Here is a 14,212-nt window from a genome sequence, read left to right on the forward strand (position 1 = left end):
AAATGCACTCACACCTAAATTATCTGCTGGTAGCACTTGAAAATAGCCAAATTATGAATTTGTTCTGGTGTGAAGGAATAATACAAACTGTCATGATCTGTTTCCGCTCACCAAAGTTTGTTGATGCATGCTCACTTTTAATCCAAGCATAAACTACAGTACAGCATGATACTCAAGCATAAAGGGCGATATATGTATGTAGACTCCAAAAGAGCCACATACTCTTGGAACAAATCAGTACAGACAGAAAACAGATGTTTATGAATGCAATATCACAAGGTTAAAACACAATACTGTGAAATCTCATTTAAGCGACGACACAAACAAACCCATAAGACTCCATACCCAAACCAAAAGTTTCACAGTCACTCCAATGCAGGATTGCGTCTGAGACATGCTTTTAAATAAAGCAATGCAACGCAATATGATTTCAACACATCTAGAAAAGAAGTGCCTCTCCTCTTGAAGTTGCCCTCATTTACAGCAGGCGATCTGTTTTCGTCAAATGCGCTGGAGTTATTTAACAATTGGATCCAGTAACATGATATGACCCCGCTAACAATGCTTCGGTTCCACACGTATATATTACAAAGTCTGCCTCTAATACTGCAAATAAACAAAGTCTGTCTCTAATATTAAGAGGCGATCCCCAAACATCCCAACCATGCACAACTGCAGAACGAGTAGTTTCAAACCTAGTGGTTGCGATAAGTACCAATTACTTATATAACAGCATACAGAATTTGTGAAAGGGTTAATATCGATAAAAGGGATAGAGCAGTATTAAATAATTGGAGGTCTTTTAAACTGAATATTGTGCATAAATATATATATATATATATATATATATATATATATATATATATCTATAGAGAGAGAGAGAAAATATTATAAAACTATGAACTGTTCAAAATCAGTCTGAGATAGTATTACATAAAATTATGTAGAGGAGATGTGCAGAGTCAAGGGAAAATAAAGTAAAGAAATGCTAATCTTATAAGAAAAAGATCATAAATAGTATTACATATCAAGACATGAATATATATCATGATAGTGACATTAAATTAACTGTGTAATGTATGCAGTACATACTTGTGTGATATTTTACATGGGTAAAGAGTGAGTAAAAAGATGATAGAATTTAAGAAGATGGCATACACTAAAGCAAATGTAAATGTTTAAGTTAATGAATGGATAAATAAGAATATTAAAGTAGAAAGAGTGACATGAAAAGGGTGTTCCAAAATTAGCATATTATTAGCACCAGTAACAAATGCTGTAAATGTACAAGTGATAAGAAAAGTACCAGATGCAAGATGACTGCATCAACAAGAGATACAAATACTTTTAATAACGGCTTATGCAAATAATATTGCGTTAGTAGAATTATGGATGATAGACGTTACAAAGGAGGTAAACAGGTACTTAATGGGAGTAGGCTTGTCTTGAAAAAAAGATAATGTAATGATACAGACTTCTGATAGAAGTAGGAACATAATCAATAACCATATTACTCAATGGCAGAAGCAATAGTACTACATTTAAAATGTTTAAGGAGAGAGTTTATGAGTAAACGGCAGGCAGTATTGGAAGATGTGGAAAATGATGACGTAACAGAAAATGTTTAAGTTAGCTTTCAGAAAAAAACATATTTGACAAACTCAATAACAATGGGAAAGAATGGTCATGTTTGGGGTGCGTTTTTGTTTCCATTAGATAAAGAGAAAGTATTATTGTAAATGGCATTTTCTATGCAATGAGGATCAAAACTGAATTTTAATAAGTGGAATGTTCTTTACAACAAAACACATAAAGGAGGGTTAGGTCTGATAAGTCCATATATGTGCATCTGAGTTCACTGGGTTTGTTGTTGATACTGAAATGCTTGAAATATGACTACAGAAACAATTACTGCAGAATAATGTACAGAAAATATGGTGAGCTGGACAGAAAATAACTTATAGTAAAAGATTTATGATAAAAACAATGTGATTAACTGGTATCAGAGACAAATATGGAATATGAGCCAATCTTATGACTTAGTAATGCAAACATTTTATTATACTTATACAAGAAAAGATTTACAATTTAATACATGGACAGATATTAAAAGAAGAAAGGAAAGGTTTAAAATATACATTCAGTTTCAAGATAGGAGACCAATATTAAATAAACTGCCATTAAAGGTGGCTATGCTATGTAAGGCTATGAATGAAAACCATGTAATGTGTTTATCGTGGATGTAACTTCAAAGGGTGCAATATTATCTTATGAAAGGATAACAATGTTGTGGGAAAAACTATTCTGAATAGGAGCATCATCAGTGCATGTGTTATGTGGCGGATCCTGGCACCCGGCAGGCAGCAGCAGTAATTTTCTCCTTGTTCAGCCTGGTGAGTGGGACATCAGTGTGCCTGCCTATAGTCACCTATGACTAAAGTGTTGGGTACATTGTCGTGCCTTAAGGGCTGTTGTTTGGTGGTACACTGGTGTTTTGAGATGTGTCACTTTGGTTATGACTGGTGTTCGTTTGCGTTTCAGCTTCGGAGGTCCTTGTTGCTTGGGCAGGTTAATGTTAAGGGCCTCCGCTTAAGTGGGTTTAGTGTTACTATGTGTGGATGTTGGTGGTGTGGGTTTTGAAGGGCTATGTGTTGCTTGAGGTGTAGTGCAGGTGTTAACCTTCTCCTCTTGACTGTCCAGCACTATCTTGACTGGAGAGAGCTTTGCTTCCAGTTTGGCTATGTAAGTGCATCTCTCGCAGGTTGTACTGTTGCGTGGTAGGAGGAGAGGGTTGTCTGTGTATATAAGGCAATTACTGCATTGCCCCAGTATGCACAGATTCACCAGGTAGACAGGAGAAATCACCGGAACCTGACCCTTGGACATGCCCGGTTCAGTGTTTCTTTTGTAAAGTACAAGAGCTGTTTTCCATTTCCTTGGAAAGGTACTTTGCAATTATAGGCTGTTTAGCGCCTACAATTAACTTCTCCTTATTAACAAGGACAGGTGAGTGCTTGTATCAGTTTAAGGCTTCCTTCCTGGAAAAAATTTAAGAGCACCGCTCAGAAGCTTACAAAAAAAAAATCCTGGACACAGCAAATCTGTATCTGGACTACACTAGTTCCAGGAAAGGTAGGAAACTTTTTTTTTTTTTTTTTTAAAGTAGAAAGTGAAGAGGCAGAAGATAATGAGATAATTCAATATGCAGAAGCTAAAGGGGTGGGCCTTTGCTAAATTCTCACTATTAACAGTAGAATATGCTGAAGTAATGTGACTTGGAGGGGACTGTCCAGTACTGACTTTATACCAGAGGCGAGCAACTCAAAGCCACCAAGACAAAAATACCACAACAAGAACTAGGAGAGTGGGTGGGGAAAAATAGTTGTACAGATTGCAGAGATATTAAATCAAAAGTGCAGACAATAAATAAGAATAAACTCTTACCTTTTTTCAATATCACAGCTGGCAGTAGGTCAGCCTCTCTGCAGCAGCCTGAGCAACAGGTATATCTGATTTAAAACACTGGCTATTTAAGGCATAAAACAGAAACCAGACCAATTATCCAAACAATAACAGATGCAGGAATACCATGACTAGGGTTACCACCTGTCCCACTTTGCGAGGGACAGTCCTCTCTTTGGGCAGTTGTGTCCTGACAAAAAATTGTAAAAATGGCAAATGTCCTGAGATTTTAAGACAAAATCGTTTCCTATATTTTATGTAATAGTGGCATAAAACAGTTATTCTGTATCTAAAATACCTACATGTTATAAGAAACAGAATAAGCAACTAAAATGCTACAAGAATAAGCTTTTATTTAGGCAAAAAAGTTAAGTTCTAACCTTTGTACTGATGGGTATGTGTCGGCCTGTAAAATCTGATGTTTGAACCAAAAATGTCCCAATTTGGCCATTTGAAAAGGTGGCAACCCTAACCATGGCTAGATTAAACCAGTTCTGTAAACTTTCTCTCACTAAGAAAACAGAAAAGCATTTAGACAAAGGATTTCACTATAAATTGAGGTCAACACTAAGAGATATTCAGCTATATCACACAACAAGAAGGAGAGTAAAAACAGTTGTACAGATTACAGAGATAGTAAATCAAAAGTGCAGACGATAAATGAGAATAAACTCATCTTTTCTCAATATCACAGCTGGCAGTAGGTCTCTGCAGCAGCCTGAGCAACAGGTATATCTGATTTAAAACACTGGCTATTTAAGGCGCAGAACAGAAACCAGACCAATTATCCAAGCAATAACAGATGCAGGAATACCCTGGCTAGATTAAACCTTTTCTGTAAACTTTCTCTCACTAAGAAAACAGATAAGCCTCTAGACAAAGGATTTCACTACAAATTGAGGTCAACACCAAGAGATGTTCAGCTATATCACACAACAAGAAGGAGAGTAAAAACATTTGTACAGATTATAAAGATATTAAATAAAAAATGCAGACGATAAATGAGAATACACTCTTATCTTTTCTCAATATCACAGCTGGCAGTAGGTCAGTTTCTATGCAGCAGCCTGAGCAAAAGGTATATCTGATTTAAAACACTGGCTATTTAAGGCACAGAACAGAAACCAGACCAATTATTCAAACAATAACAGATGCAGGAATACCCTGGCTAGATTAAACCAGCTCTGTAAACTAAACAGATAGGCCTCTAGATAAAAGGGGTAACTTAGGCATGCTGTGTCTGTCCATTAAAGCACTGTATAATTATGTTACATTAAACAATATGTTTGGCATGCAGTGCTGGGGAATCTAATACCAAGATCAGGGTGCGCAGTACTTAAAAGAAAAAAAATGTAATGTGTGCACACACACACATATATATATATATATATATATATATATATATATATATATATATATATTTATGCAGATAATTTATATATATATATATATATATATATATATATATATACACATGTAATATATATATATATTTATATTTATGCTGAGACAATTATATATATATATATATATATATATATATATATATACACACACATACATATATACATACACACACACACACACACACACACACACACACACACACACACACATATACATGTGTGTGTTACATATGGGGGATGTGGGTTTGGCATAGTGGTTAAGGTGTTTACCTCACACGCACAAGGTTGAAGGAAATTGGCTAGGCTTAAAATTGTCTACAAGGGCAGCTAGCCTAGCACTTGCATATGAGCTTACCTATATAAATAAGCAGTATAAAACATGAACATGGGTTGACAATTAAGCCCATAAATTCAAATACTTTTAAAAATATGCCACACTAGTTTCATTACTAACTGTATTTTCCACACAGCAACTCACTCACCAAAGGATTTCTTACACTGCATTAGTATTATAAAGTAAAACTATTCAATTTTCATATTTTAAAGTTACAAATTAATACCTTCTTCCATTCAACTTGTTCAAACCAAAAAGCAATAGCACGTTATATACCGGGGATGATGAGTAGCCGCTAATAGTGTTTGTCATGCAATATTGACATTCTGCTACACAGCAGCAAACCACCAAGATGATCCCAAAAGAACATGACCCAATGACAGCATTTCTGCCAACATTAGAATAAGAGTCATAATTAAAACATGTTTTACAGGTTATGTAAGCAGTACAGTTACAGGCAGAATATCATCTTCGCTATTCTGTAATATTTCCATCCTTAATATACAACCCTCATGCTGGCCTTTCCTTAAATTTTAGTTAGAAGAGGCCATTAAACTACTAGCCTTAAACATGATATATAGTCAAAAAGCTGAAGCTCTAAGATACTGAACTAGTCTTCAAAATTAATGTGGCTATCATGCTGTTTTAAAATACTGAATAACTACTTTGCTCTTCTGTTAACAAATGTGCTAAAAAGAAAATCAGTTTAACTGTAACATTCTTACATTTACCTTGAAAGTGACGCTCTTTTCCCTTTTCTTCATCAGAGCCTTCTACATCCTCTATATGGATTGTTTTCCCTTTTGTCTGTGTCCTTGCTTTAAGTTCCAGTTCCTGCATGCCTTTTTCAACTTCAAGCATTAATTTCTAGAAAGAAAAAAAAAAAGAAGTTATGTACTCAACCATAATGTTCCATGTGAGTAGTTCTACTTCATTTGTCTTCAACCAATGGGAATACGGATCCGAACTGGATCTGAGCTGGCAATTTCACAAGCATCTGCTCTGAGCTCCAAGCTCCTCCCCTTACCCACAATACACCACCACTACCGTTTATCCCTTGGATTGAGTTTGCTGCACCCTAAACCAAACAACCCGATCCAATACACTTTACTGCACACAAATTGTGCCACACTTGAAACCTAGACCAAAAACTGCTAAAAAGCATGCTCTGCTGCATGCCAATATGGGAAGGTCAGGGAGAAAGAGGGAGGGACGGTTGAAGATAAATGAAAACTACTCAGATGGAACATTATGGTGAGTACATAACTTCTTTATCTGAAGTAGTTTACTTCATTTGATCTTCAACCTGTGGGACAGAGTCCCCAGCTACTTATATGCCTGGGTGGCCCTCATGGAAGGATATTCCGGAGCACCGCGGAGTCAAAGGATGCTCTCCCTCTAGAAGTCAAATCCAATTTATAGTGAGAAATAAAAGTATGAGATGAGGACCAAGTAGCTGCAGAACAAATGTCATCTAAGGATACTCTAGACCAAAAGGCCGCGGAAGTAGCCATGGACCTTGTGGAATGAGCTCTAACCTGACCCAGAGGAGACAAACCTTTGTCCTTGTAAATCTGAAGGATGCAGAGAGAAATCCACCTAGCAATGGTCACCTTGGAAATGGGTTTACCAAAAAAAACATTTAGAGAAAGACACAAACAACTTGGGCAGATTTGCGAAAAGGTTTGGTCCTGTGTAAATAGAAACATAGTTGTCTATGAAAATCCAACAAATGCAACTTGTATTCAGCTTTATTTGTAAAATTTGAAAAGAACACGGGTAGATTGACAGTCTGATTGATATTGATCTCAGATGCTACTTTTGGAAGAAAGGAGGGATTGGTACGAAGAGAAACTCTGTCCTTATGGAAAACCATATATGGAACCTTAACAGACAATGCCTGAAGTTCTGAGACCCTTCTAGCCGAGGTAATGGCCACTTGGAAGGCGGTCTTCCAAGACAGAAATTTAAGATTTACAGTTGCTGCAGGTTCAAAGGGAGGGGCAACCAGAGCTTGCAATACCACAGTAAGGTCCCACAATGGGGGGTAGGATCTTTGACCTGAGGACATAAAAGAAATGTGCCCTTGATAAAAGCTTTGGACAATCTAGAAGAAGCCAAAGAAGCCATGTTCTCACCAATGTGGAAATCAGAAATAGCAGCTAGTTGAACTTTTATTGTAGAAGAGCTATCCCCCTGTTGAAAAATGTTTGCCAAAATATCAAGGATAGCCGGGATTGGAGCCGTGAAAGGGTCTAAATCCCTTTGAGAAGCCCAAACGGAAAAGTGCTTCCATTTGCTATGGTAGATTTTCCTGGTGGACGATTTAAGGGCTGCCACCAGAATAGTCTTGACCGAAGAATATAAACCGGGAGTCCTAGCAATTAAGGGAACTGGAGCAGCCAAGCCGTGAGCTCCAGACTTTCCAGGTTTGGATGAGGGACCCACGAGGGGTGAGAGAAGAGATCTGGAAGGGGATCCAAGGATGAGCTAGAAGATGAGACCAGAGGAAGGGAAACCATATCTGGTGAGGCCAAACCAGGGCAATGAGGATCACTTTGCTCCCCAGTCAACGTGCCTCCTGGAGGAACTTTGGAATAAGAGGTAAAGGAGGGTAAGCATAAAAAAGACTGGGAGGCCAAGCATGGACTACAGCATCACTGGGGGATTCCCCCAGTGGGGGTTTCAGAGCGACGAACTCGCTGCACTTCACGTTAGAAGGAGATGCAAAGAGATCGCAGCAAGGCCGACCCCACACTAGAAAGATCTGCTCCGCTACTGAAGGATTCAAAGACCACTCGTAAGGTGTCAGAATAGTCCGGCTTAGTTTGTCCGCCAGAATGTTGCACCATTCTGGAATGTGTTTTGCTACCAGAAAATGACTGGTGGAGATCGCCCATTCCCAAACTCTCATGGCCTCGCGACAGAGGGGGTAGGATCTGGTCCCTCCCTATTTGTTGATATACCGGACCACTAACATGTTGTCTGACTGAATCGCAATAGTTCCTAGAGGGAGAAAGGCCTGAAGGGCCTGCAACGCTAAAAGGACCGCCCTCATCTTTAGAATGTTTACATGCAAACTGATCTCGATCAGGGACCACATGCCTTGAACTGTCCTTCCTGCGCAATCCCCCCACCCTAGCTGAGAGGTGGCCATGGTCACCGTGGCTTGGGCAGGAGTGGTGACAAAAGGTTGTCCTTCCAATATTGCCGAAAAATGCATCCACCAGAGGAGGGACAACCTGCAGGCTTTGCTTATGTGTATCGGATGTGTCAATGGAAGATCCAACATAGACCATTGCATCGCTAGAGTCCAGTGAAGTACTCGCATGTGTAAACGAGCACACGGTAGAAGCGTGATAGTTGCTGCCATAGAACCTAGGGCCTGTAAAACCGACTCCACTGAAGGGAGATGAGACTGATATATGAAAGCGACTCTCCGAGGTCAGGAAGACTTTGGTCTGTAAAGTGTCTATCCGAGTTCCTATGTATTCTATAACCTGGACAGGGTTTAGAAGAGATTTGGCTGTGTCGACTGTAATTCCTACATGGTGTGCAAGACTTAGGAAATAGTCTCTGGTCTGGCAAAGTAGATGCTTGGTGGGAGCAGCAAGGAGCCAATAGTCCAAGTAAGGGTAGACCTAAATTCCCTTAAGCCTCAGGTGAGCCGCTACCACTGCCATCACTTTGGTGAAAACCCTGGGGACTGTGGTAAGTCCAAAGGGTAGGGCTCAAAACTGGTAATGATTTGTCCCTAGCCAGAAGTGGAGGAACCTCTTGGAGCTTCTGTGCATCTTTATGTGATAGCAAGCATCCTGGAGGTCTATTGAGCACATCCAATCGCTCTCTTACAGGTACAGCAGGATGGATTGTAACGTAACCATCCGGAACTTCCCTTTGGCAACTGACAGGTTCAAGGTTGACAAGTCCAGAATGGGCCTTAAGTCCCCTGTCTTTTTTGGCACCAAAAAGAACCTTGAACAGATGCTCAGTCTGGACTGATCTCAGGGGAAGGGTTTGATGGCTCACTTCTTTAGCAGCTTGATAACCTTTAGTGCTGCTGCCTCCTTTTGCACGGGTGGTACGTCTGGGAGGTGTTTGGGTAGAGTGGGAGGAACCACAAACGGGAATGAATAACCTCTGGATATTATCTGAAGCACCCAATGGTCTGATGACACGGACTCCCATGCTGTCAGGTGCAACAACAGGTGACCCCTGACTGCCTCCAGAGCAGAGCAGTCGGGCAACCCCTCAGGGCTGCTGTGCAGGCCTGTCCAAGAAAGATTCTCAAGACGCAAAATTCTTCAGACCCCCTCTGCCTCTGGGCTGGCATCTGTCCTGTACCCCTCTGCCTCTAGGGGAAGAAGAGTCCTGAGTGTCCCGGGAATACTGAGAGTTCTGGAACCACATCTTCTTTTGCCCTCACTGATTCCGAGAAAAGGATCTTTGAGGGTTCAAGAAATGGATTCAGATGGCAGACAGTGTCTTCCCGTCCTTCTCATTCTGGACCAAAGTGTCACGGACGGTCTTTCCAAACAGGAAAGAACAGTCATAAGGGGCATTCACAAACAACGCCTTGAAGGATCCCATGAACTGACACAATATGAGCCAGGCGTGACGCCTCATGGCAATGCCGGACCCAGTTGCCCTAGCCGCTCCCTCGGTAGCATGCAAGAGTAGGCGCATGGACATATTAGAGACCACTTTCAAGATAGCCATCCTCACGGAGAACATATGCCTGTCCTCCTGCGACATGGACTGAAGGGGTGACTCAGCTAGTTCCTTAACCAGGTCACGCTGTAGTCATGTAACATGGGTCAGGAAGTTCAGTGCCCTTATAGGAAAAGTTGCTAACGCGTACACCCGCTTCCCTAGATGATCCATTGTCCTAGACTTGCAGTCAGGAGGATGGACCGAGGAACTCTCCTGGGCTAGTTCTTTCTTGGTGGCGGCTGCTACCACCATGGCGTCTACCAGCGACCCTTTATTCCAGGCAGGTCTGTCCGCAGGGGGTTTTAAAATTTTATCCGGGTGCTTTGGAATTGGCTCCACAGTATCCGGTTTCTACCAAGCCCACGAGATGACCAAGTCCACTAAGGGGTCCATGGGGGGGGGCACCCAGGAAGTAGACAGGCCCATGCCGAAGGCCTCCATGAACACCGACTCATCCGAGGAAGGCTTTGGGGAGGACCAACCTCTTTGGTGGTGCAATAGTTCCATGATGTCTCCAAAGGAGACTTCCTTGGCAGATGATCTGGGAGAACCTTCTCCTTCCTCCAAATCAGTGTTGTCAGTGAGGGACTCCGGAGAGAAGTCCAAGTGCCTCCTCTTGCACATATGCTTGCGAGAAACCTCTCCAGTGGGGCTCTCTGGAGCGGGCTTGCAAACCAGCTAATGTTCAAGGGGAACTGTCTGGGGCTCCTCGAGCACTGGCTGCCCCTGCGGTAAAATGACAGGAGTCACACCCAAAGCAGAGGGAGTTGGGGCAGAATCCGAAGAGATAGTCAGGGGTCTTAATCCATTGGAGAGTACCCTTTGCACCACATTGAATGCCGAGGGTGAGCGAGCTTCCTGGGATACCAGTAAGGGAGCCGCTCTCCCTGGATCCGAAGTGGGAATTGCAGCCAGGCCCGAAGAGAACGGTGCGCTGAGGAGATGGCTGTGACCCAAGGTCGGCACCGACAGGATAAATTCCACCCCCTCGGATCTGACACCTAGGCTAAGGCTCTGATAGCAACTCGGATCCGAGCTAGTTGGATCGGACAGGCTCCAGGTAACTGCCAGCGTCGAGGTAACAGGTACCATCGGCGCCAGCCCCCAACTCCAAAGCCTCTCGGATCCAAATACTCTGAAACCGGAGGTTGGATCAGAGAAGGAGAAATAGGTGTAAAGAAGGGAAGCGAGCTCCCCCTCAAGAGAGAGAGGGGGCGACAAGACTCCCATCTGTATTTGTGTGCGAATAAATCTCTGCATCATTTTATCCATGTCAGCTTCTGATAAACTGCAGGTGGACTGTGACAAAGCTAAGGACTCCAACCTGGCGGGTCAGAGAGCTGAAGCCCTAGAAGATGACCTAGGCTCCTCTAGCTTTGGTGAAAGCCTAGGCGAATGGAGCCGAGGGGAGTTAGGTCAAGGAATGGCCTGAACTTTTGGAGGAGGCCCGGGTAGAGTCGAATGCTCCAGGGACCTCTTCCTCCTGTTTGCCTTGTGCTCTCTCTCTCTCTTTATCTCTGCCCTTACGATGATCTCCTTCCACAGGCCTAGAGGCAGGAGGGTGAGTCCCAGCCTGGTAGGGAGAAGTGGACAGGGTGGCAGCAGAAGAAGAAGCGGTCACAGCCGTGACCGAAGAGGTAGTGGAGGCAGCTGCCTCCATAGTAGGAAGGAGACCCTTCATCTTTAGTTTTGCCCTACGGTCCTTTAGGGCTCTCGGATTAAAACCCGCGCAAATACTACAGCTTGAAGACAAATGGGCTACACCTAAGCAAAGGACACAGAGTGTGGCCGTTGGCAGGCGACAGTTTGTGGCCACACTCTGTGCACTTCTGAAACAGCCATACCAAAAAAAATAGACACACATGGCCTCACACTAACCCACCACATGCTCAAAATACAGACAAACACAGAGCTGAGGGGGAAGGGGGAACTCTAACTAAAACTAGAAACTTTTCCTAACACGATGCACCAGCAAGGGGGAGGAAAGGAGAAAAACAAGAAACCTACACTACTGAAAGCACACACCCAAAAACCTATTAAATTTAAGCTAGAACTTTTGAAAAGCACTACTCAACACCGGAGCTCAGAGACCACGATGCAAGCGATAGTCGCAGCAAACGAGATCTGAGGGATGGAAGGTAGTGGTGGTGTATTATGGGTAGGGGGAGGAGCTTGGAGCTCGGAGCAGATGCTTGTGAAGTTGCTGGCTTGGATCCGATTCGGATCTGTATTCCCACAGGTTGAAGATCAAATGAAGTAAACTACTTCAGATTAAATGACTGGTACTGAACTATTAACATTTAAAACGTACAAGTAATTTAAAAACAATTCAGTATTAATATACATCCTGTATAATACTGTATCACAAATAAAAGTGAAGGACATGATGATAAAAATAAGTAGAAAATCCCAATGGGAGTGCCTGAAGGTCATCTACTCAAACTGAAATATCCATATTCTCTTGCAATGACCTCTGTCTGCTATACTCCTTAATAACTACAGAAATATAATTCACCTGCACTTAATCTCCTTTATGTGGTGTAAGGGTTTTTTCTCCTTACTGGACTCTGAGATGTTAGGCACCCAAATACAGGTTAGTCAAAGAAGCAGCATATGCAAAAACAGAAAAATGCAGAAGTCATTATTTTGTCTTTTGCATCACTGTCATATGAAGAGCAAAGTCATTGTATGTGCAGCTGACAAATTCATTATATTCAATGATACTAACTTCTGAGCCCTATAACATTTACCTACATACAGGAGTTAAGAACTTACATTAATGATAAATCATACCTCTCAACCTGCAGACACTGAAAAGTAGGAACATCCAGCTAAAAATATGGACATCTAATTGGCATAAAATTTGAAAGCCAAATAGCAAAGAACTCTTCCTGCTTCCAGTAGGAATGCAAGATACAACTCAGAAAAATGTTTACAAAGAATGACAAAAATAATGTTAATATACAAGCACATTACCAAGCAGACAGTGTAAAATTTGTAGACTCTAGTGAACTGCATCATAAAATTCTACCACACAAGTTCATTTATTTTTGCTTCAGAAAAGGGAGCTGTAAGGTGTGTGCCCTCTTTCTTTAAACTATTTTTGCCACTAGTATGTTGGTCATATAGTATATTTTTCTGTGTTTAACACAACTTCAAAGTCACATGTGATGGGTGGGAGATTCAGAAAATGATGTGAAGAGGTAAATTAGGCCTGAAAATAGAGACATACCTCCAAAAACAGGGACACCCTAAATTGGGCCTGAAAATAGGAGTGTTCCTCCAAAATAGGGACAGTTGAGTGGTTTATGATAAACCCATTCTCATAAACCAAGTGACTGAAACCACAAACTTTTAGTCATCTTAGCATTTAAGTTTCCCAGGCTACTAATCTATTTCCTCTTTACCTCTAAAGCCCCTAGGCTGCAAGTGCACTCCAGATTTCAGAAGTCCCACTACAAAGTGAGCAACAATATAGGTTCATAGGTTAAGTATTAGGCTAGCTGCCCTTGCAGGCCATTTTAAGGTTAGTCAATTTCCCCTTTTATGCTTGAAATAACCTATCATGTTTCAATATAGATTGGCCTTACCCATCCCACGGTTGATAATTATATAGTACCCCTAATGAGAATAACTGTGATCATACCATAGATAATTTGAGGGGACCCATGCCATGGGATAAAGCATTTAGGAGCTAAGTGGTAGTCCTGGGGTAAATTATCTGTCTCCCATCCATAGATCTAAGTTGCAGTTGAAAATGGACAGGGATGAACTTTGTTTTATGTGGATGAAGAATCTGGTCCACAGCAGCAGTATCCTCTGCAAAGCATACCTGTCCCTCTAAACTGTTCTGTTGATGTTTAAGAGGTTTAGATCCCTAGACAGAGTACTTCTGATGCCATCTGACTTGCTGATGTACAGTAAATCTGTCAGTAATGGGTCAGAGAATGCCTTGTATGCCAGACAGGGGTGTGGTGACAGGGCTCTGAGTTGGTCCATGTAGGACATATAGTTCAAGGCGTGTATCCTTTTAGTAAGGTATCACTGTGGGCGTTCCAGTTGCTGCATGTGTCTGGACAGATACAAGCCAAAGGGGGCATTATATTCAATAAATGGCCAAATGAAGCATGAGTAAAGGGGGGGGGGCAATGACATCCTTAGATCTGGACACAACCCCTTTCTTTATAAGCTGTGCAATATAGAAGGACTCTCTTACAACAATAGACACGTTAGTCAAAAGTTAAATTACTGTCCACGCAAGTTCACAAATCCTGAACAACTGAGTGAACTCTTAGGG

General features: G+C 41.7%; 1 protein-coding gene across 1 annotated transcript in view; it reads right to left on the reverse strand.

Annotated features, from left to right (window-relative positions):
• The window catches only part of SPAG1 (sperm associated antigen 1), a 3,545,022-nt gene that overhangs the window by 1,382,936 nt on the left and 2,147,874 nt on the right, over positions 1 to 14,212 (reverse strand). Inside the window, exon 9 of the mRNA XM_044075164.1 lies at positions 5,934 to 6,069. Within this exon, the coding sequence (XP_043931099.1) occupies positions 5,934 to 6,069 (136 nt within the window). The remainder of the gene's footprint in view (positions 1 to 5,933; positions 6,070 to 14,212) is intronic.

Source organism: Protopterus annectens, chromosome 6.part0, assembly GCF_019279795.1.
Source record: "Protopterus annectens isolate FY-2018-M chromosome 6.part0, PAN1.0, whole genome shotgun sequence".
Lineage (NCBI taxonomy): Eukaryota > Metazoa > Chordata > Ceratodontiformes > Protopteridae > Protopterus > Protopterus annectens.